At 33.2% G+C, this 23,896-nt stretch overlaps 1 protein-coding gene across 1 annotated transcript in view; it reads left to right on the forward strand.

The window, feature by feature from the left end:
• Positions 1–23,896, forward strand: part of LOC149417277 (uncharacterized) — a 110,975-nt gene that overhangs the window by 75,302 nt on the left and 11,777 nt on the right. Inside the window, exons 3-5 of the mRNA XM_089639970.1 lie at positions 2,634–2,800; positions 12,270–12,465; positions 18,591–18,724. Coding sequence (XP_089496096.1) covers positions 2,634–2,800; positions 12,270–12,465; positions 18,591–18,724 — 497 coding nt within the window. The remainder of the gene's footprint in view (positions 1–2,633; positions 2,801–12,269; positions 12,466–18,590; positions 18,725–23,896) is intronic.

The raw sequence follows: 23,896 nt of genomic DNA on the forward strand, positions 1-23,896 counted from the left end.
ACGTTTTTCAGGATAATAATTATTGCTTAAAAATAATAAATAATTATATGTTGGCTAATCATAATTGACTACGCTCAAAAGTTGAGTTTAAAGTCAAGTGCAATTAAATATTAATTTATTTCATGTTAATTTGTTTTGTTTGTGTGTAAAGAATCAATAGTAACTTTTCGTGGTGGGTAATTACAATTCATGAATGTGCGAGTAATAAATTATTTTCTGTATTAGTGTTTTTGGTTTCTATATGAAGAAGTTTAGTGTCTCGTACACTTTATTAGAACATTTAAACCAAAGACGGATGCCACTGAAAGATTTTTTTATTATTCTTGTGTTAAGCGGGAATTTTAACATTATCTCCTTCTGATTCCAAATGTTACACGTCGAGGGGGATAGCTTTGAGGAAACCTAGCATCTTGTAAGATTTTGACATACATTTTTCGATTTGTTTATCAAAAATTAATACGCAGTCTAAGTAAAAACACAGATCTAACACTTACTTGAAGTGGATTGTAAAAATATCATCATAATTTCAATTTTATTTACAGTGAATGTAATCGAGTGACACTAATAGAAATATATTTAAGCATTAATAACCGCATAAGGATTTAATGGACATAAAATTTTTCATGTCATATGCGTAAGCCACGAAGTTACTATTTTGAAAGCATACATCAGTGTCATTTATGTAAATATTAAATAAGAATGGTTCGAGATGGGAGCCGTGGGGCACTCCTGAGACGAGTTCCGTTAAGTGAGATGTTAAACTACTAAGAAATAAAACCATAGTACGAGGATAAAATACAGGGCTTCTTAGTTCTGCTAAACGCAAATATAAAATAAACAAACTGTGCAACTACCCACACAGAATACTTAAACGAAATATTTAACGATACCTATAATATAAAGATAAATATCTTTTCCACAAGACTAGATCCCTCAGTGTAACAATGTACCATGTAAAATTACTTATTCTTCTTATATGCCATTTATAGCTGCAGTATTTTCCTGTACTAATTTTACGTAGGTACTAATTAATTTAGTTCCTTCAAAGCAGTTTTCAATTACTTACAATATCACAATCGTAAATGAATATTGCAGATATTTTACATCTCTCCTTTCTCATATTCTGTTACGAAGCCCGTGCGGCTTGCGGTTTCCTGTAGCTTGTTAACAATACTCGTGATAATAATATGTGGTTTCTTAATATAATATTATATACCTCAGTGCTCATCTGATATAATATTACAATATGAGATGACGTATGGGTAAGGTGTTCAGAAACTATAACGCGGATTAGCAAAACCATAGATAAGTATTTATTGTACTGCCAGACCAAATGAATCCGGACGTTTGAATAAAGAAACAATAAATAATTTTGTGGATCATCGAAAAAAACATATTTCCTTCGCCTTTTTACAATACATGAACTTTTACAAAGACATCTTTACACTTAATATCAAGTGTCTACCTAATATAAGAAACTTGTAGAATCTTGCTAATAATTTAACGATGCTTCTTTCTCTTTTTCATAGCTGTTGAAGCTACATTTTTATCCCGCCAGATTTCGCAAGAACGTGGTTAAACTACAAGCTGTAAAATTGATATAATCAATATTATGGTACCTACCGGCCTGAAGAAAGTTTGAAAAAAGAATTCTCATTAGAATGGTGACATTGGATGGTATTTGTGGTTTACAAATAAGTAGATAGGTTGGTATTTAAGTACTTCTTCTCGTGATTTCAAAGGAAATTTTGATATCGATTTATTAAATAAGAGTAAATTATAAGAAAATACTTTAACGACGCAAGGTTTACTTTTGACAGAATTATAAGTTTAATTTAAGGCGATGCACTCGTCGTGTAATATTTTAAATTGAGCCGCTATCAATAACAACCCTTACGTAGATGGCGATAAGGTTTAAATTCCCGCTCAACACCATCCGCCTATTTTGATTTATGCAAGAAAAAAACATGGCCAAAAAGTGTCTTTTATTCTATTTTGTGGATGTTCAATAATTTATAAATAACTTAATTTGCCACATTATACAATAAACCATAACCAAAAATGGGTTCATAAGTAGGAGATTTTGAACTTAAAACGCAGTTTTCATAGGCCTTTACACTATTTTTTTCTGGGCTTATAAAAAGATTTATCTAAAAAATACTCGATCATTTCAAAGGCCAAGATGTATTCTACTTGCAGTATTTAATTAAAGCATCTGAAACATTTCTAGGCGACAAAATTTTCAAACCAAAAACACATGTTTTGCATGACTATGTATGGCATCAACTTAATGTATAAAAAATAAATAAAAGTTTTTTTATAAAAATACACATCACAAAAATGAAAACGTATATTTGTAGCTCTAAAAATTAAAAAAAAGGATATATTTTTATTAAAAAATTCACGAACGCAGCATTCGACAAATACGCAGGAAATAACTAAAATGAATATTATAAACCTTATACCTCCGCAAAACCACAGCGCGAGTCGTAGGTACGGTTAAAACGGCCTTCAATCGGGCTCCTGGCAAAACCACGTAGATCAAGGCCGGATTAACTATACCAACGTTGAACCAGTGCCAGAGCTTCTGAACACGAAGCGTTGGAAGTATAAATGATTTTTTTTATCCCCAGGTGGCAGTACGTGCCTGAAGATAGTCGGCATATCAGTTCCGGAGCTGGCTTACCTGCAGAGGGAAGCTCACATGTCTTGTTCATACGATACGGAGCAAGAAACCCTCTACTCCGTTAAGTGGTACAAGGACGAACAGGAGTTTTACAGATACATGCCCTCACACAAGGTAACTAACTATGCTCTCTTCTAATTTTCACCCTTAATATACATATTTGTAGTTTAAATCTTATGATTATTATTTCGTATAGTATAAAAAAACCGACTGACAATGGAAGAATACTTGATAACTAAACAAAACTCTTTGCTGAGAGTTTTTCAAAATCGGGCGCGGAGAGTAATTTTCCTCTCATTTTGAACGACAGGTTTTAATTTCTGGGTGAGAAAATGGGATGGGATGGTTTTTAGAAGTCTCAGGGACATTATTTATTTTTTTAAGTTTAATTTGTAGAACTCTATATCAATTTTAAGTTTTTCTTATATATATTCAATGATATTATTATTTTAAAATATTTAAATTTTAAGAATTTTTTAATAACTAGTTTCTTATAAACAAGTTTTTTTAATATACATAAGTGGGTACAGGATGTTAAATGAGTACATAATAAAATTAATTAATTATTTTTATGCGCGTCTGTATAAAAAGTTTGATAATTTAGAAGGCGAAACAGCTGTCCCGAATTATAATGTTTGCACTGTTTTTTTTATAATTTAAAAAATATCCTCTATTTTATCAAGCCTTATCTTAAATTGCCTCCTCTCCATTCAACATCTTATCTCTTTTAAGTCTGAATTCGACTCAAATCTTCCATATACTTTAAATTTGACAATTTAAACAAAATGAGTACATAAATTCACTTCCCTTCTCTCCATAATTTGAAATGATTGCTTGAAACACCCCGGAGGTTGAAAGCCAGAAATATTTGGAAAAAGAAAAAAAAAATTGAATATATAAAAGAAAAAGAAATATATCACCGACAGTCACCTTCATTTGAAAGTCAATTGTAAAAAAATTAATTAATCTCGAAAAAAAACTGTAGATTTGCATTGAAAACAAACACATGCGTCCCGCCACTCTTGTTCGTATTATGATAATATTGATAGATTTTCATCATAAATCAAAGATATTACAATAATTTTAAAATAACCTAAAAAAGTGGCAATGCAAAACTGCCATATATGGCAGTTTATATGCAGGTTTAACTGTATATATTTATTCTTTAATTTAATTAAAATGATCTTTAAAAACTCCGTAGCACCGCGCAAATCTTAGTTGTTTCAAAGTCATTGCATTGAGGTGCATCTATTTCCTTTACCATGTTTTACGTTTCGTAAAATGTTGAGAGAATGCTAATATATTTTTTATATCACCACAACCACAGTAAGTTTGATTTGCTTTTTGATAAATTCTGACCTTTTAAGCCTTAATTGGCTTAAGTAGAATCTGAAGAAGTTTGACATATTTTTTTTTTGAAACCGCACTTTTGAATCATAACTTGCTCTCAACCGTCTGGAGCCAGTGAGACTATTGCATCCACAATTGGGGTATTTTGTGAGGCTGAAGGTTGAGGAGAGGGGAAGGAGATGAGGAAGAAGAAGGTTGAGAAGTACCTGGTTATTCAAATATGGTCACAAAACAAGGACAAAATCATTTCATTTTGGGCGATACTGAGAATATTTTGCTCTCTGGAACGTTCCTCAAATATACCGTATAATATTTTAAATGAGCAAATTGTTAAATAACACAAATTAATCAATAAAATTTACTAGCGCATGCCTGGATTTGAAACCGCGACCTCTGGCTTGCTAGTCGAGAACCTTACCCCTTGACCGCGGAGGCCGTCAAAAGCACTGCGAGCATAGTTTTGCTACTTGCTCTGTATCTATCCATCCTCACAAAATTCCCCAATCGGAATACTAGAGTCCAATTATCTCCAGTCATTGGAACTCTTGGTGTTCGCCTAAAATAAAATTGATATTATGACCTGCGAACAAATTAATTATGCGATACTGACGGAATTAAGACAAAGTCAGAAATACAGAACCGTGATATCTCTTAGCGGTGCAATCTTTTAATATTTTATTAAATGCAGAGAACTTCTATTACATAGTATGCGTGGTTTATTTTATCTTCATTGGGAGTATTATAAATGATTTGCGCCGCTCTTCACTCGCAATGTTTTGTTTACATTGTCCAGATACAAACTTTGAAGCCTTCATTCATCCTGTAGGCTTATTGGAGATAAATCTGTTTGGTTTTCTGCTACTCTTTTTTTTTACAACATTCCATGCACAGCAATACCTAAAAGTATGAAAATTCTCGTTATTGACGGCACCGCAAACATTTTGCATAGCTCATAAACCTAGTTTACATCCAGTATCGCAGTGCGCTGGGATTAGCATGATCAATACCTCATATGACCTGCAGCTGACCTCATGCAGTAACTATTCACTTGCTCAAACACTTCCAAACTTCCTCCATTCATTTTGCTTCTGGTTTACTATACCGGGCACAAAGCATTCCCCAAAGCCAAGGGTGCAATACACCCTGTGGAATTCTCAAGTAGAACTCTAGGGAACTTAAGCTATACATAATATACCGTGTTCCATGCCTACACTGTGAAATTTTGAGGGGAAATTATTCCTGAAAAGACATTTTTTTTCATTAAATAAAAAGTTAAAATTTATGATAAATTTCTCACTATATGTGTTTTACAAAGCGTTCGTGTGAACAGACCTTTGTAATTATTGTTTCTTCTCTCTTGGTCAGCTGTTCCATTTAAGATTATAAATGTGAGGGTAGCCGAATACGTGCATTATGACTGGCAAAGTTAAAGCTACGATTACAGTAGACAGTTGATTATAGTTGCTTTATTTAAAAATTTGGATTTTTTATTAGATTGTCATGAAAACGGTATATCATATATTATCCAAGATGTATATTCTAACACAGCATTATGTTAATTGGTTAAATGCATTTTAAGCACATATTGTTTTGTATTAGTGGTCAATGAACCGGTGGATGCAATCTGTTAGCCATAAGTTGATAATAGTAAGTCTAGTCTAAATTAGTAATAAGATAGAGTATTGTAGAAATATGTAATATATTATGGGGTGACTAAAGTGACTTTTCATAAAAACGGTGCTATACAAATGGTAAAAATATTATTATTATTTAAAGTTAGTTGATTACAAAACACTGGGAATATACAGTGGGAATTTATATTAATCTTGAATTATATTGTAATATTTCGAAGCTCTCAGATGTTTATGTATGTGCCCTGGCAATATGGTATAATATAAAAATAAAAATATTTCTTTACAGCTTACAGGGCCGAATAAATCTCTTTTTATTCACATCAAGCGCACACCTTCAGGATATTTCACATTATTTATTAGACTATAAAGCTCTGTCGCTTACAATAAATCGTAAATATAAGAAAAGAGTTTCTTCATATTAAAATAAAATGATATATTGACAAGTAACTATATAACCATTTAGGTTAGTTACTTCGATAGAACTCCACAAACCACTATCATGCAAATTTTTCATTTGCTTTGTTAATGTTCGCACATTTATATTGCTTTATCAACATCTAGCCACCTCTAGGCTGGATCACCAAAACAACAGAAAAAAACCTTGACTGTGGGTACAAAAGGGTGGTCAATTTTCTGATTTTACTCTCTTAACAAACGGATTGCGATCCTTAGAGTATTGGCGTCAAGTAGGTATTCTATTCCTATTCTATCGGTAATACAATGGAAGATGCTCCGAGGAACTAGCGTCATTGATCAATTTGGCACCAGTGCATAATCGGGAAACATACCAAACGCGCGCCCAACGTAAGCCGCTGTGTTTCCTCCCTCATAACATGGTTCTCTTCATAACCCATGTTCACTCCCTCTTCTCTTTGAAAATTATTTTTTTCAGGGCCTCCTGTATGGAGTTCATGTAAAAAAATCTAAAATGATTTCAGTTGGCGAAACAGTAGTCATGCGTAAAATTCCTTCTAGAACTTTAAGAAATCAACTTCTACTAATTTTGTAATAATATTATTAATACATTAATAAAACAAATAACAACATCCAACACCGATTTTTCTTCACTTTCCATCCTTTTTCTCAGAAACTTCTAAAATAATAATATTTATTGATATTTCTTGGGCGCTACTTAGTTTTATTTTCCTATCAAAATATATTTGAATACTTTCTGGAATCATGACTGACACCTGAGAAATGCCTAATATTGAAAGATATCAATTTGTAGAAACTCTGTCAGTTAAAATCTGTCAATTATTTAATTTTGATATATTTATTTGTCTATACCATTAATGCATTGTCTTTTACACATAAAAATTATAGTATTAGATTGAAATTAGAATTAATGAAGTAATAAAGAGCTTTTATGAATCCAAATAATAGTAAACAAAATGTAAGACATGTGTAAATAACAACAAAAAAATGAGATCCTGTTAATAGTTAAACAATATTATAGTGCGAAAAAATATGTATAAACTTCATAATATAATAACAGTAAATGTATTTGTACAAATAATATTAGAAAAACAGTAAATTTTATGCAATATAATATAATAACAGTAAATAAATTTATACAATGTAATATAATAACAGTAAATAAATTTATTCAATATAATTTAAAAACAGTAAATATGTTTATGCAATATCATTTATTTTTATTAATAAACGTTCCTTTTTGGGGGTTTTACACGTGAATATTAAGAAAAAAACATTATTTATTGTACAAACTGAATTAATTGCTTTATTAACAACATTTTATATATGTTTAAAGATAAATTGAAGATATCCACAGACTTGGTATAATCGTTTCCCTCCATTAGTATTCTGGGAAGTAAGGAATACATATGGTAGTTAGTCCCAGAATTTTTGCACTGAAATAAATACTGACTTCTAGTATTACGTTGTGGAATCCGGAAGCTTATCAATACTAGCAATACCGGACTATCAACTAAATCATTTAGAATTTTATTTAGAAATACCAAGTCAGATAAAAATTCTTCTGTCTGACAATTTCAGCATATTTATATAATTTAACAGAGTGTTCTAGTTTAACATAATTGCTGGAATATCAATTTTAAAATATATAAAACATAAGAATTTATTTTGTATTTTTTCAACAGCTTGTACATGTATATTATAATGTGGGTTCCAGACAGGAGAATTCTACTCAAGTTGACTTCTTACATATAATAAAATAACTTTTAATAAACTTTCACAATATAATATAATTAACTGTTAATATATTTGTATAATATTGATGAACAAAGAAAAATAGAATAATATTAACAAAGTTTGAAAAATTTTAGTACAAAAAAACATGAATATGAAAATAATAACAATAAGCTGCTGCTGACCTTAGTAATCTCTAAACGATTATTAAATGATAGGGGCGGATTAATCTCCAGCTTAAGTAAAAGCTCGGGGCAGGTTTCAGGGTGTGTCGAAAGAACGATGGTAATCTTCCCTTTAACCAAACCTAAACCATTATTGCTCGCTGTAATGATCCGGTTGTTGTACGGAAAAAATAATAAACTGTATTAATGGCTACACGTTTTTATGGTAAGCTAATGGGACGTGTTGGGTGCTAGTGGAGCGTTAATAATGAATTCGAGCCATTTAACATGACCTACGTAAACGAAGGCTCTTGTTAATTACTCAAAAGTTCAAATAAATTGATTGCTTGTCAAATATTATGCAACACTACGTAAATGTGGTGGTTACAAAAAGAATCATTGGCAATTAGAACTACGTTATACATATTGATAGTATGCCAATAACTTAACTATATTGCCTACACACTCTATAACGTGCTTCCAGATATGTATAAAAACAGCCAGCATAATCCAAAAACTCAAAGTAAAGCCTTAAAATCATATTTTTTTTAATCATATAATAATGAAAATACATAATTCTTGTCGTATTGTACTTTGTTTTGTTTCTTTCTCTCTCCTTTTCTATCCCCTAAATTTGTAATCGAGCATAATCTATTTTAACCAATGTATTAACTTTTTCTAAATTCCTACCTTGGCTTTGTGCTTTTGTGAATATTCCTGTCTGTTTTTTTTTTCTTCTTGTACTTAATCTCCCTTTTATATTTGTGTACTGTTTTGTATGTGAAACTTATAATAATGATATTTTTCTATTTTTGTACTGTTTCGTACGAGAAACTTGTAATGTTTATATCAAAATACCAATGTGAAATTGTATTTTTTATCTCCCACCTATGTATTGTAAGTTCTTCTCGTCCAACAATGAGTTTTATAATTCAAGAAATAAAATAATAATAATAAAACACTATTGAAAACACCATTAACTCTTCAAACGATAATTCGTTTCGATGCTAACGATAAAAAATACATAAAAAATATATAAAAAAGATATGAAGTATAAAGCAGTCGAGATTAATTTCAAGATGATCTTTGAAAGGGGTTGGGTTGACATTTGGGTCTTGTCATCTTTTGTATTCGCAATTTATTTTCGCAAATTATGATGCAGATTTTTTCTATCTTACTACGTAAACGATCAGAATAGAAAAACTTTAAGAATCACCCCAGCAAAAGTTCGTGAATCTTTCATTTGGTTTCTCACAAATAATAATTCTTGACCGTCACAAACTCCCGCTATTAATTTATCATCATATATTTTTCATCTCCCCGCCATCATACACAGACCTAGCATGACAGATTTAAAAAAAAAATTATAATATTTACAGCCATTTTGTGCAAATTGACTCTGGTAGTTTCTTCTATCCTTCACATAACGTTCCCTAATATTAAACGTATTAGCCCACCAGATACTGTTATAATGGTTGTCTCGATAAGTTCTCCACCTATTACAAGCATGTAATGGCAGATATTTTACAGAAATTCGCTTAAAAAGCTATACGAAATTTTACGAGTTACCAATTATTTCTTCTTTATTATATAGAACTTACTTGGTATTATACCTGTTCTGAAGTCTACGTATATTATTACAATATTCTTTGCAGATGACACTGTCATTATATTCTATGAACAAAATTGGACAAACATAAAAAAGCGGAGCAAGGTCTGACTGTACTCCAAAACTGGTTAAAAGCAAACTCCCTTACATTAAATGTGAGTAAAACTAAATATCTAACATTCTCTAAAAACAAAAAAAGTCAACCAATGAATGAGCATACACTCAAATTACATGAATGTCTAAACAAATATCCGCAATGTTCTTGCCCGCATATAGTCCAAACTAAAACAATCAAATATCTGGGGATCGTAATTGACGAAAAACTTTATTGGGATGCACACATCGAAGGAACATCAAAAAAGCTAACAAAACTCATCTGTTTCTTCAAAAAATTACGAAATATCTTGTCAACTACAGATCTAAAGAGAGTATATTATGCTCTATGCCACTCTCTATTGGAATATGAAATAATAGGATGGGGCTCAGCATCATCAAACCATCTTAAACAACTAAAGGAAACTCAAAATTGGATCATAAAGACCATATTAAAGCTCCCGTAAGGACGCCAACTACTGATATTTTTAATCTGTTTGATGTTCCAAGTTTACAAAAAATTTATGCTAAAAATATTCTAGTTCATCACCTAAAAAATAAACCAGAGGCAAACCCCTCTCACGATCATAAAACCAGAGCCAAGCAAACAGACATTCTAAATATTCCTAAATGTAATTCTACTTTTGGACAAAGAAGCTCTGAATTTTTAGCAAAAAAATTATAAAATAAACTCCCTCTCAATATCAAACAAAGGAAAACGAAAAATAACTACATTAAGGACATGAAATCTTGGCTTAAGGAAATATCGGAAGAAGAACTAGCTAATTATATTAATAACATCATCTTAGTCGCTGAAAACGTATACTAACATACATAGTCCCCATCAGCACAGGATCTCCTAGTGAGGAGGACTTCAATGATCTGTTTTAATTTTATATATTTTTTTTTCATGTGCCATACAAAAATGTACATAATTATTTAAAAAAGTAACTAAATGAAAAAAAAATTTAAACCTCTAATGTATATAAAAAAATACTAGTTATTAGTGTGTTGCTTCTTTTAGTTATGTTGTGTTTAAGGTTCGCGGGTGTGTTATTCTTTATTTTCCAGTGTGTGTTTTTATAAAAGCTCTCCTCGTTGGTTGATTTTCCATGATGTTTTCCCAGAATTTTCAATGACATGTTGAACTTTTAGCTCATTTCATGCATTTGCTCGACCGAAAAGTTTACGAACTTTCTGGCCTGATTCCATAATATTTATTCTATATTTTTTTGTAGTAAAAAAGTTTTTACAACATAACGTTCTAAGACTACTATTTACATGAATGGTGGATGATGCCAGTGTAATTTTTTAGTTTTGTCGGGTCACATTATTTATCACACCCATGGCAAAAAAAACAGATTAAAAAAATCGATTATGTGGTATACTGGACTATTCATATTTTGTATAAACTTTTCGTATGCTTCTTCATCTCTAGACTCATCTAGTTCGATATAAAACCTAAAAAAGAATTGAATTCAACAAAACCGTTAAAAAATCTGATTTATGTAAAAAGTAAAGAACTTTGCCCCTCAACCGGATCGGCCCCATCCACCAACAATATCCATATCGATCCTCGCTCCCAACAAAATCACCTGTTTTAAAAGTTTTTTTAACGTACATAGAAAAGGGTTTAATGGTTTCATTTCTTTGGTAACTTTACAAAGGTTCAAAACGTTACTGAAATAAGAGCGATATTTTTGACTGGTGCAAAGGCTTTTGTATTTTTATTTATTAAAGGTCATTATTACCCCACCTTTCTAACGACTTTCGTGGATTTCTATCGAAAAATAAAATTTAATAAAAAATAAATTGTAAACTCTGCCTTATACATTATGAGTAGTATCCATCGAAACCCTGAAACTATGACCGGTCAGTGGCTGAGTTTGCATCGCGTTTGGTTCCCACCTAGTCGTTGTGGATTCCTTGGCTGTCCTTCATCACGACAGAATCATCGTTTTACGCTTACTGTGGTGGTAGTAGAAGATTTTCATGTTATAGTTTACCCACATACGGATAAAGATAAAGTCCCTACCACGCCATTAAAAACCGTATGGCTTAGCACGGATTGCGATTAAACGCAGCGTTTTTCGAATAGCTGAAAATGCCAATCCGCTTACAAACACCCATTGCGGCTGGCGTTTTTACTCCATTTTATTTCACGGTTGTACTGAAATAGAATAAATAAAACGGGGTTTGGCGTTTAAAACTATTCCAACACCGCTGTGTTTAATCGCAGTGCATGCTAAACCTATAAAATGCCGGCCTCATTAAACAGCCCGCAGAGATCTCAGCAAAACCTAAAATCAAACAAAAGGTTTCAGTCTGGTTCAAAGTGGAGATGCTTTAGTCCTGATGGCTTCGAGCAGTTGCGACTTTCGACATAAGTAAAGCATTTTTACAATACCCAAAATACTAATTCGTCATTATTTATGTCCCCTGCTAAGATTCCAGTCCTACTAAGTTCGGTGTTATGAAAAAAATCATGTACCTTTTGTTTTGATCCAGACCAAAACTTTTTCTTAAACTATCAAACTGACTAATTAAATTATTTGTCTCTCCAGCCGAGGTTCCAAACGTTTGCCCTCGAGGGAGCGGTGCTCAGCCTGGCTCCCGGTGACCCCTCCTGCAGCAGGACCAGTTGCAGCATAGTTCTGGAGCAGCTGACTGCGGCCGCTTCAGGGTCCTACACCTGCGAGGTATCTACTGAGGCACCAACATTCAGAACTGCGCTGGAGACGAGAAATGTGTCTATCATGTGTGAGTTATTATATTTTTAGAGGTTTTAATTAGTCTCTGTAAATACTCATACTCAACTCCAACTTAACCACACCTACAATAACAACTTTTTTAGACCAGATTCCAAATTATGAAAAACAAGGTATTTTCTTATAAATTTTAAGGCCAAAATACCAAAACAAACAATACAAAGTTTGTCAGGAAACGGCCTGCAATCTCATTATTAATTATACACCGATTACATTTAGAAATATGCGTTCAATTCAAATTGTGTAGCGTCGATTGAAATGGTCATTTCCCTTATAATAAATAATTAAACAAGAAATATCTTGCGGACATTTTATTTTTCGCTATCAAAATATTTCTCCAATCGGGCCTTAAATTTTCAATACAAAATTGTTTTTCCGAAATTAAAATGGGCTAGAGTTCTACGATGTCAGGCGAGTAAAGTTTGTAAGTGAGACAAAACGCTGTTCTAATGGGTTAAATGGAACATTTGTTTCCATTCAAATTTGTATGGAAAGCACTTCTAGTTTTCTTCTTTAATTCAATGCTTTTTCCATTCAAACACTCTTTTGAAACTTCTTTTCTAATTTCAATAAGTTTTCATTAGTCTGCTCGTTCAGAAGGCTTGTGCAGAAATATCCGAATGATGATTGACAATTAGTTCGCTCTATACATAAACTGTTTTGTTCCAATTTCCACTACGAGCAATAGAAAATTTCACAAGGCAGAAAAATATCTGTTAGTTATGTAATCGCAGTAATATAATACATGAAATATCTAAAGAGAAGTTCTCACGAGAACTTCTGAGACAACCAACCCGAGATATTATTATGCTAGTTTGAAAGAGTGGGAAAATATTCATTCGAAGAAAGAAACTTCTGCAAAGTTTGTGAATTGATGTTGACATTCGTATTATAATTATTATCTCGTTGGTCTAAAGAAATAGATGATGAGTTAGGATCTTCTTGGTCGAAGATGTGAAAGTAATAACTTGTAAGTAATGGAAGAGTTTTTTCAATTGAATAAGTTATTTACACTTTTATTTTCATTTGTGACTCTCCCATATGAGTTTGTAAAAGATTTTGATAGTTTTTAGATATTCTGTGTTTTTCGTTTTTATTTTTTTAATATGATTACGGCACAAGAGTCGCAACTGTTCCAAGCCGTCTGGGGCCAGGGAGACTATGGCATCTCTAATTGGGGTATGTTGTGAGACTGAAGGTTGTGGGGGGGACGGAGATAGGGAAGAGGAAGGTGGGAACACGACTAAAGCAATTTCAAGCAAGGTTTCAATTCTGAACGGTGGTCTTACACCAGAGCGATACTGAAAGAATCTTTCTCTCTGAAACGTGCCGCAAGTATACGATACATTATTTGAAATGATATTTTTTAAATAACACTTATTAATCAAATAAAATCTACTTGCACACGCCACGATTAAAACGCGCGACCTTTGGCTTGCTAGTCGAGAGCTTTACCCTTCGACCACGGAGGCCGTCGAAATCACCTTCCTATGTGTAAAAGTTTATATTCTCGTCATTTAATAGCCTTGTGTCATCTTTCTCATTAGCCTTTCACGTTTTTTTAGCTGTTTAAGAGTAACATAATGTACATACGCAATAGCATAGTTTTTTTAACTAATAAGTTATTACTACCCAATAATTTTTGTCTTATTTTTCTAGTGCCTATCCTGAGGTTTTGAGATATTCTGTTAAGTTCCCTTTTCCCTGCGTACATACATTTGCAAACGAATAAGATGTTGGAAACGTTTTTATTTTCACTTGTGCCTCTCCTATAGGAGTTTATGGAAGTTTTGTTTGATGTTTTAAGTTTATTCTTCCCCTATTTACAAGTTAATACGTCTTTGAATTGCTATGTGTCATTTTTCTTGCTACCTTTCCGCGAATTTTCGTGAGTAATATAACTACGCAGCGGTATCCATTCCTGGAAACACTTTAACAGATTTAATGCTGTTTCTAAACCGCAGATTTACAAGTATAATATAATCTGGCTTCGAGAGTGCTTTTCTGTTTATGAGATTCTTACCAACACTTTCTGGAGGCCCTTGTCTTTAAAACGTAGCATAAATGTGGGTTTTTTATGGCGCATGATTGACTGGGCTGCCAAACATGAAGCAGAAATATTTTGGGGGTGGGTGCCGTACACGTCAACTGTCAACTTCATTAGCCTTGGAAAATTCGTAACTAATAAACTTAATTGATGTTCAGACGGAGATTGAGGTAGTTTTAATATTTCTATTTACTTAGACATCTGAACTGCTCTCAACCATCTGGAAAAGTGGTGTTATCTAAAGTCAGAAAGAAAATGTAAATTTTCCTACACCAAAGGATCCAATAAAGAAACAAGTAAGTATGAAAAAGTTTTCAAACGGAAATATTCTGGTGTACAGTGGAATTTTCCTTTTAACCTCACTTTAGTTAATTTTCTATGAATTGACCGTCTGGAATTTAAAAAAAGACCATACGCGCAGTGGGTTTTGCACATTTATTGCAACCGTACTAACGTAAACGTTGTCTATTATTCTAACTACCAGGAATTTGTCGGTGTTCACCAGAAAATCGTTCCACTTTTAGTTGTTAATTTTGCATTTCTCTTCTGCAGATTTTTGTACGTATCTTTAATGAGATATTTAACTTTTTTGGTATTGATTTTATCTTACAATTCAAAACAATCTTTTAAAATACATTGTTTTAGTTGCTTAAAGTAGTTACATATATAAATTCCAATATATTGCTAACTTTTACTTCAGTAGTATTTATAATACAGCCCATGCATAGTTCATGCAGGCTCTAAGGAACAACACCACTCCTACCGGATTCACATTCTCTCCCTCAAATTAATTTTCGAATAATTTTGATGGCACACTGTAATTATATTCACAATTAATAATTCTCGTGGATGCAACATATAAACCAAAATAAAGCATCCAGTTTGTGATGGAGTGGTCTAAAGTACCAGGTTCACAAGGTGCTAGGAAGACATCGCTGGACGAAACCTCAGAAAAAATAATCCAGGAAGAATCAAAAAATTATCACGTTATTCGTAACCTGGAAACTTACAAAAATAATAATTTCGGTGGAATTTCTGTGTGTTAGAATTTGTTTTGAATTTCAAACTTTGGGACTGACGGTGGAACGATTAAGACAACCGATAAAGAAGATATAAAAATAATTTTAATTATGAATAATTATATTTTAAATGTGTATTTCTTTTAGTAAAGTTTTTGAAAGATGTTGTAATTTTTCAAATTGAGTAACATACGATCAACTTACTGTTTCTGTTCTACTGGTATTACATTGGAAGATGCTCCGAAGAACTAGCGTCAGTGATTCCATCGGCACCGGTGCATAGTCGGGAAATACTCCAAACGCGCGCCCAACATATGTACACGGTTGACATTTGGCACTTTCAAACGGGTCGTTTTTACGACTCATTCTTGAGTCTAGTCTCTGGAATGATTTTCAAGTTTTTGTATTTCCTCCCTCCTAGAATATGGGTCTCTTCAAAAGGTATGTCATTCCATCCTCTCCTCACACAGCACCCCCTAAGATGACATAGGACAAAGAAGTTATTTTCTTCAAGCTCTCTTGTGTGGAGTAAATGTTAAAAATTTAAAAAGATAAATTTTTGGTCGTCTTTTGAAAGGCGATCCCTAGGCAAAAATTTCTTTTATAAATAATTTGAGCTTCGCAAATCGTACAATTAAAATATCGTGTGATTTTTCACGAGTCTGCGCTTTGATGAAATTTGTTTAACTAAACAACAATCCTTTCTTAGTGTATCTTTTCTTTCATTGTCTGCAATTCAAAGTAAGCCTAAGCGTGCCACAATGCGAAATACGAACAACAATCGTGTGTCATATCCATTTCAAATTATCAATCTACCGTGCCATTCACACTTACCGCGTGCTAAGTGCGCCAATCCAAATCACGCCTATAAGTATCCCAGATTGAACCCATCCTGTTGTTAGTTAGGCGCAACGAGGAATGCAGTGAATGACTCGTGCAATTTAGAGAGGGCGTCAATTGACGTTGAAGTGATTATGTCGGCTGACACGATGCACGTTCCCATAATTTAACAATAACTACATTTTTTACAAGTCATTGCACATTAATGGATGTTTTCAACAAATTTTGTAATGGAGTGGCTTTCAGGAGCCATTGGAACTGGGGTGCACCCATTATTTTAAGGATGTCGCGAGACGTGAGAAACAAATAAAATGGGGAGAGGAAGTAATAGGGATAAGATAATTGAGTTATTTGTTTGAAGAAAAAATGTCTAAATCTACAGTTTTACTCTGAGATGGATGAAAATTTGGATGCTTGACCTTCAAAACAAGAAGAAAGTCACCGTCAAAGTCTGATTTCGCAAAACTCTGTGTAAAAAAGGGCATCATTATCATTCCTAAAGTCGTTTGCAGTAAGGATTCTGAATGTTTGTGCTACAACTGGGACGATTCTGAGTATCTGTAGATCTGTTAGGAACTGTAAATTATTCATTTATACGACGTGTAATATTTTAAATTGAGCCGCTATCAATAACAACCCTTACTTAGATGGCGTTAAGGTTTAAATTCCCGCATAACACAATCCGCCTATTTTGATTTATGCAAGAAACAAACATGGCCAAAAAGTGCCTTTTATTTTATTTTGTGGATGTTATGGCATAATTTTTTTTTTTTTCGATCATTTTATAAATAACTTAATTTGATACATTATACAATAAAATCAGAACCTAAAATGTGTTCGTAAGTAGGAGATTTTGAACTTTAAAGCAGTTTTCATAGGCCTTATACATTATTTTTTTCTGGGCTTATAAAAAGACTTATCTAAAAAATACTCGATTATTTCAATGGCCAAGATGTATATTACTAGCAGTATTTAATTAAAGCATATGAAACATTTCTAGGCGACCAAATTTTCAAACCAAAAACACATGATTTTGCATTACCACGTATGGCATCGCCATAAATTATGTGAGCAATACCAAAGAATGAATAATTAATGATGATTTAAATTAGCAACAAAATGGAGCATGATACACATTATTAGTCTACTGCAGTCAACTATAATAATAATAACATGGCATTTATATAGCGCAGTTTAGTGTCATTTCACTTCAAGTGCGCTTAACTACTTGTATAACAAACTTAAAAAATGGTAATTCAGTATTAGTGGTTCTTAAAATTATTCCTACAGTGTGTCTTACCCAATACAGATCTAATATTAAAACACTAAATACACTGTTTATACAAAGTGATGACAAAACTTAGAATAACTATAACAGCAGGACAGGACAAAACAAAAATATTAAATCTAAAACATAATATAAAACAGGAGGCAGTTTGTGCTCAGAAATGAGAATTTTCTGAGGAGACACTTTAAAAAGGTACAATAAGGAGACAACCGAAACCAAATAATTACCAGAAGTTTTAGAATATGGCTTATTATAAAATATTGACTATACGAGTAAAAAGCAAAATATTCTCATTTTTTTTAAATAATTTGTCTGAAAAAATTAATAAAACAACAACTACATATTTGATAAAGCCGGATTAGAAAAGAATCAAGTTATTATTCCGCGAGTCAAAATTTAAGTTAATTGTGTGAAACTAGAATAGAGTGAAATGTGATTAAAGTGCAAGTATTTATTCAACAGTTTATAAATATAATTATCTGCATGTAAATCTCAACTGCTCCCAACCGTCTGAAGCAAGTGAGTCTATGGCATTCCGAAATGGGATTTGTCGTGAGGCTGAATGTAGTATGGATGGGAAATAAATGGAGAAGATGAAGATGGATTACCTGGCTATACAGATCTGGTAACCAAAAACCACTAAAGCCATTTCTAAGGTCTTTCAGCAGGACAGTACCTAAAATATCTACCACCAAAAAAATTATGAGATGACAAAAATTAAACAAATTAAACTTTTTCGGGATTCAAACCAGCGACTTCCGAATTCGTAGCCACGGATCGTTACCACTAAACCACGGAAACCGTCGAATACCTAATTGGAAGCGACTCATAAAAATAGTTGGTGACATAAATCTGTTTCTTGTACCACAGCTTTCCTCGTTTGAACCGCAGTGTAATAATGAGACTTTCTGTTTTTTTCCCAGCCTTCCCTCCAGAGGAACCACAGGTGGAGAACTTGAAGTCATCCTACTCCATCGGGGATCTGCTCAACATCACGTGCAGGTCGGCACCCTCTACCATGCCCTCACAGCTTTCCTTCTACCTCAATGGAGATGAGGTTAGTATAAATAAATATCGCCACTACCAAAGATATTCGAAGAACGAGATATGCTTTGCTGTCCGCCGGACCGTAGGCGGAGTACTACCTAATTAGGGTACTTTGAATACCATCGGGACGTGTACGCACATAAATCTGTTCTATGTATTAGTGCGGATACCTTAGCGTAAGCGAAGGTGTGCAGTAGTATTGGTGAACAAAACCGGCGACACTGGGCACAACAATTCCACACAGTATGAACTGCTCATAGCACATCTCGTTCTTCTAATATCTTTGGCCACTACACTCATATCATCATCATCATCTGTGGTCTGGGGTCAATCGAAGCTTAGCGCAAATATATATATATATATATATTTTAAAAAATTACTATGCAATAATTATTAGCCTGAAATACCCATACAAATTGAAAACCTTCTGATAAAAAATCAAATGCTGTGGTTAGCGCAGCTGACCGGCAATCAGAAATTTATTTTCAATTTTGATGGACTTGTTTCTGGCTTATAATAATAATAAATTTGTTTTTCATTGAGCTTAACTTATCTTGTAAACATTAGTATATCATTAAAAAATGATAATGGTGGTATAACTTATTGATTAAGGACCTCAAATTATCATTAAATTATCATTGAAGAAAATATTAATCACTCTCAAACAAAAAATGTATTTGCCTTAAGAAAATTAAGACGATGTTAAGTTGCGCCAGCTTGGCATCAACAAATAAATTAATTTGTTTGAATTGTAATTTTAATTGATTAAAAATATGCGCCCGTATTTCCTTCGTAATCCCTTCGATTTCCTAAATTCTTTCAACCACAGACAACCCTCGGTGTTCTTGTATTTGTTGAAAGCCACCCAAGTGTTTGAACGTTGTTTGCGCGCCGTCTAATTGGAAAAACCCGCAAAAATATTTCGTATTTCGCCAACTCTCGCGTTGTGAACTTGTGTTATTATTGTATCATTATACTGTTCAAGGGATCCACCACATTGAATAATAATACCATGGCATTTATATAGCGCAGTTAAGTGTCATTTCACTTCAAGTGCGCTTTACTATAAAAAACTTAAAAACGGTAATTCACTATTAGTGGTTATGTTCTTAAAATTATTCCCACAGTGTGCCTTACCCAATACAGATATAATATTATAACACTAAATATACTTTTTATACAAAGTGATGACAAAAAAAGAATAACAATAACAGCAGGACAGGACAAAACAAGAACGTTCAAACTAAAACATAATATAAAACAGGAGACAGTTTGTGCTCGGAAATGAGAATCTTCTGAGCAGAAATTTTAAAAAGGTACAATATGGAGGCAACCGAAACCAAACAATTGCCGGAAGTTTTAGAATATGGCTTACTATAACATATTGAAAAGAAGTTATTATGAATGGTAAGATTTTTTAACTAATTTTGTTTTTAAAGCAAGTTTAAATTCAGCTAAATTCGGAGATTAGTAAGAGCTGAGGGAAGTCTATTCCAGATGAGCGGGCCTGTTACACGAAAAGAGCTGTCATAGTAAACGGCTCGATTTGGCCTAGAAAGTTCGATTAGACGATTACTAACATCTAGATCTGCTGACCTTAGAGTAAGCTGTGTATTGCTTAAGTTTTGTCGGACAAATAGTTCCGAAATCGATAATAATCGAAAATATCGGATCGATGGGCGTAACTACTGATGATTTTACACCGGTTTTACGAGCAAAGTCGCGCTGTTGATAGTCAGATCGATATTGATAATGCAATAAATAAGAAATGCTGGTAACAATGGAGGTCATGAATTGACATTCCGAAACGTCAAACGTCGTACAGTTGTATAAAAATATTAATAAATTGACAATTTTGATTTTAAATACTTAACTTAATATCTATTGGCAATCCGCATTTATCTGTCACAAAAAAAAGAGTTGGTTGGTTAATGAGGTCATAATCACAACTTGTTTTATAAACAAATTTCGCCCAAATTTTGTCAATTCTAAGAGCTTCGTTAGTTCAACTCCGTTCGTTAATAAGCCACTTATTTTGAATAAATAATGACATTGTTCGTGTATATTAATGTTGTCTATATTAACAGCTAACCGAAGCTTATCTGATACTACGGAGGACTCGCTATAATATGTTCATCAGCCGTCAGAATATTGTTTATCAATCATTGTCCGTGTTCGCAAATATCGCTAACTGACCATAGACGACGAATTTAGTTAACATTGTATTGAAATAGGGCTTTATGGATCGTCCGTGCTAGACTTCCTGAAGGATAATATTTATTTTATTTATTTATTTATTTATATATATAATTTGTACATTTATTTATAACAATTACAGGTAATAAAGCCTAAGACGTTATAATTGTACCATTTATGCAGTGTATATGCAATGCCAAAAATCTCGTAAATGCGCTATAGGACACAAAAAATAAATCTAATTTCTTATCTACCGCATTCAAAAAGCACGTAGCTCTCCCCACAGGTGAGTTCATTAATAAATTAGTGCGGCTTGCTCTACTATATAGAAGATTGTGATGACGTCCTCGAGAGTGAGACTCTGGTACAAAAAAATTTAATTGGGCCAGTATCTCATTATTAGATAAGTGACCGTTTATTAGTTGGAAAAAATATTTAAGCAAAGCAATACCTCTACGTGTCTCTAGGGAGTGGTAATTGGTCATGCCTAATATATAAATCGATGGGTAAAGCCAAGGGTAACGTCCATAGAGCCGCGAGAATAAAAACCTTAAAAATTTTTTATGGACTCTTTCAATGCGTAAAGTGTATGTTAATTCATGTGGAGCCCAGATGATCGAGTTTGATTCAAGTACACTTAGGACTAGTGTGTTATATAATAACGTCAGTGTTTTTGTGTTACGAAACGGATATGAGTTTCTAATTACGAAGCCGAGAAGCCTGTATCCTCTGCTTATTAAATCATCGATGTGTTGGTGAAAGGTTAGTTTGCTGTCGTAAATAACTCCTAGATCTTTGATTTGATTTAGGTGTTGGAGAATAATTTCATTGATTGTATATTCAAATAAATGCGGTTTCTTTGATCTTGTATACGAGACGATATTGCACTTGGGTGTACTGAAGTTCAAGCCATTTATTTTGGCCCAGTTTGAGACGCAGTCAATGTCACGTTGAAGGAGAATACAGTCAAGATGGTTTTTTATTGAACGATATAGTTTCAAGTCATCTGCAAATAGTAAATACAGCGAATGTGTGATGACTGAACCAATATCGTTGATAAAAATCAGAAACAGAAGTGGTCCAAGGATAGACCCCTGAGGAACTCCAGAAAAAACTGTGAATTCCAAAGAACTGGAACCCTTATAATAAACAAACTGTCTACGATTTCGAAAATATGAAGCAAAAAAACAGAGTAGTCTTTTGGAAAAACCAAATGAAGCTAGCTTATTTAGAAGAATGTCGATGTCAACCTTGTCGAATGCTTTTTCCAGGTCGAAATAAGCAACATCCACCTGTCCCCGATTGTCGAGAGTTTGTGATAAGAAATCTGAGATGCATAAGAGGTTTGATGTTACTGACATCTGGGGTCTAAAACCATATTGACGGTCATCAAGAATTGGATTAACGTGATTAAGTATATATTTATGTAGAATTTTCTCGAATATTTTCATGATGGAACATAGAACGGCAACTGGTCGATAATTCCGGATATCGCGTTTATCTCCCTTCTTGTAGATAGGGGTTATTTTAGTTAATCTCCAGATGTCTGGGAGAATCCCGTTTTTTAGGCAAACATTGAAGAGATGACATAATGGTGGTATTAAAAGGTCGGAACAACCCTTTAGTATAAATGTTGGAATATTGTCAGGACCGATGGAGTGAGGTTTCTTTAAATTTGAGAGTGCCTCCTTAATATCTTTTTCTGAAATACTGACCAGGTCGAATGAGGGCCCAATCTGTACAGTGTGAAGGGTAGAGTCAATATTGAGAGTTGGTTGGACATTTTTGTAAACAGATGAAAAAAAGGTCGCAAAACTATTTGCGATTTTATCATCAGTAGTCAATTCCTCTCCGTCAAGAATCATAGACTTAAATGAGTTGTTGGATTTTTTTAGATCCTTAATGTACTTCCAAAACTGTTTGGGATCGATAGATAATTTTTCTTCCATTGAAGTTAAATGATTTTTAAAAGCTTCACTGATTTCATGTTTTACGATGGAGCGATAGGCTGAAAAACTAGCATAGTCCAAGTTGTGACGTGTTTTTTTCCATCGCTTATGAAAAATATGTTTAATTTTAATATTTGAAATAATACTATTGGTGTACCACTTAGGATATACTCTGTGTGCCGTAGTGCGAGGTGTGGAAATGGGTATACACTTGTCGAATATATTGTAAATTGAATTGTAAAAATTTGTACATAATGCATTTATATCTGTTGAACTTTGGCAGACCGGTTGCCATGAGCATTCAGAAAGCAATTCATATAATAAGTGGAAATTTCCTTTGTTGAATCTCCATGCGTTTATGGTTCTAGCTCCATGATAGGAGGGAACTTCTATTGGACTTGGGTTTAGACATGAATTTGCAACACCTGTGTGAGTTTCACTAATACTTATAGACAAAGCAGGGTGGTGCTTGTCCTCGTTTGTAATAGGGTCATGACATTTCTCAACACACTTTATAAGATCCTTGGCATTACATAAAACTATGTCCAGAGTGTTATTATAATCATTACATATCAAGTTATATTCTTGCAAACCGTAGAAACATTTAAAATAGTTAAACATGTTCACAATATTGGAGTTACAGGAAGGGAGGTTCAAATCACCTAATATTAAGATATTTTTGTCACTGAGAAGATTATAATTACTTTCTATTTTTTCGAACATGTTGTAGTATAACGAAGTTGAAGAACGAGGTGGCACATATATCACACATACGAAAACAGTTGAAGATTTCAAGGATAGCTTCACCCACAGGGATTCAGTGTCGGGGAGGTCCATTGAAGAAATCCTCTCAGCATGGGTTACAGAATCAGCACGAACAGCCAGGACGACACCCCCCGCTCGTGTGAGGCGGTCACGACGAAAGACAACATAATTTTCTGGAAATAGCTCTGAATTATGCACACTTGGTTTCAGCCACGATTCAGTGATTGCTATTAAATCTAAGCTATCTCGAGCAAATAGGTTGTTTTTAAATA

Source organism: Hesperophylax consimilis, chromosome 15, assembly GCF_061612785.1.
Source record: "Hesperophylax consimilis isolate HC1 chromosome 15, BYU_Hcon_1.0, whole genome shotgun sequence".
Classification (NCBI taxonomy): domain Eukaryota; kingdom Metazoa; phylum Arthropoda; class Insecta; order Trichoptera; family Limnephilidae; genus Hesperophylax; species Hesperophylax consimilis.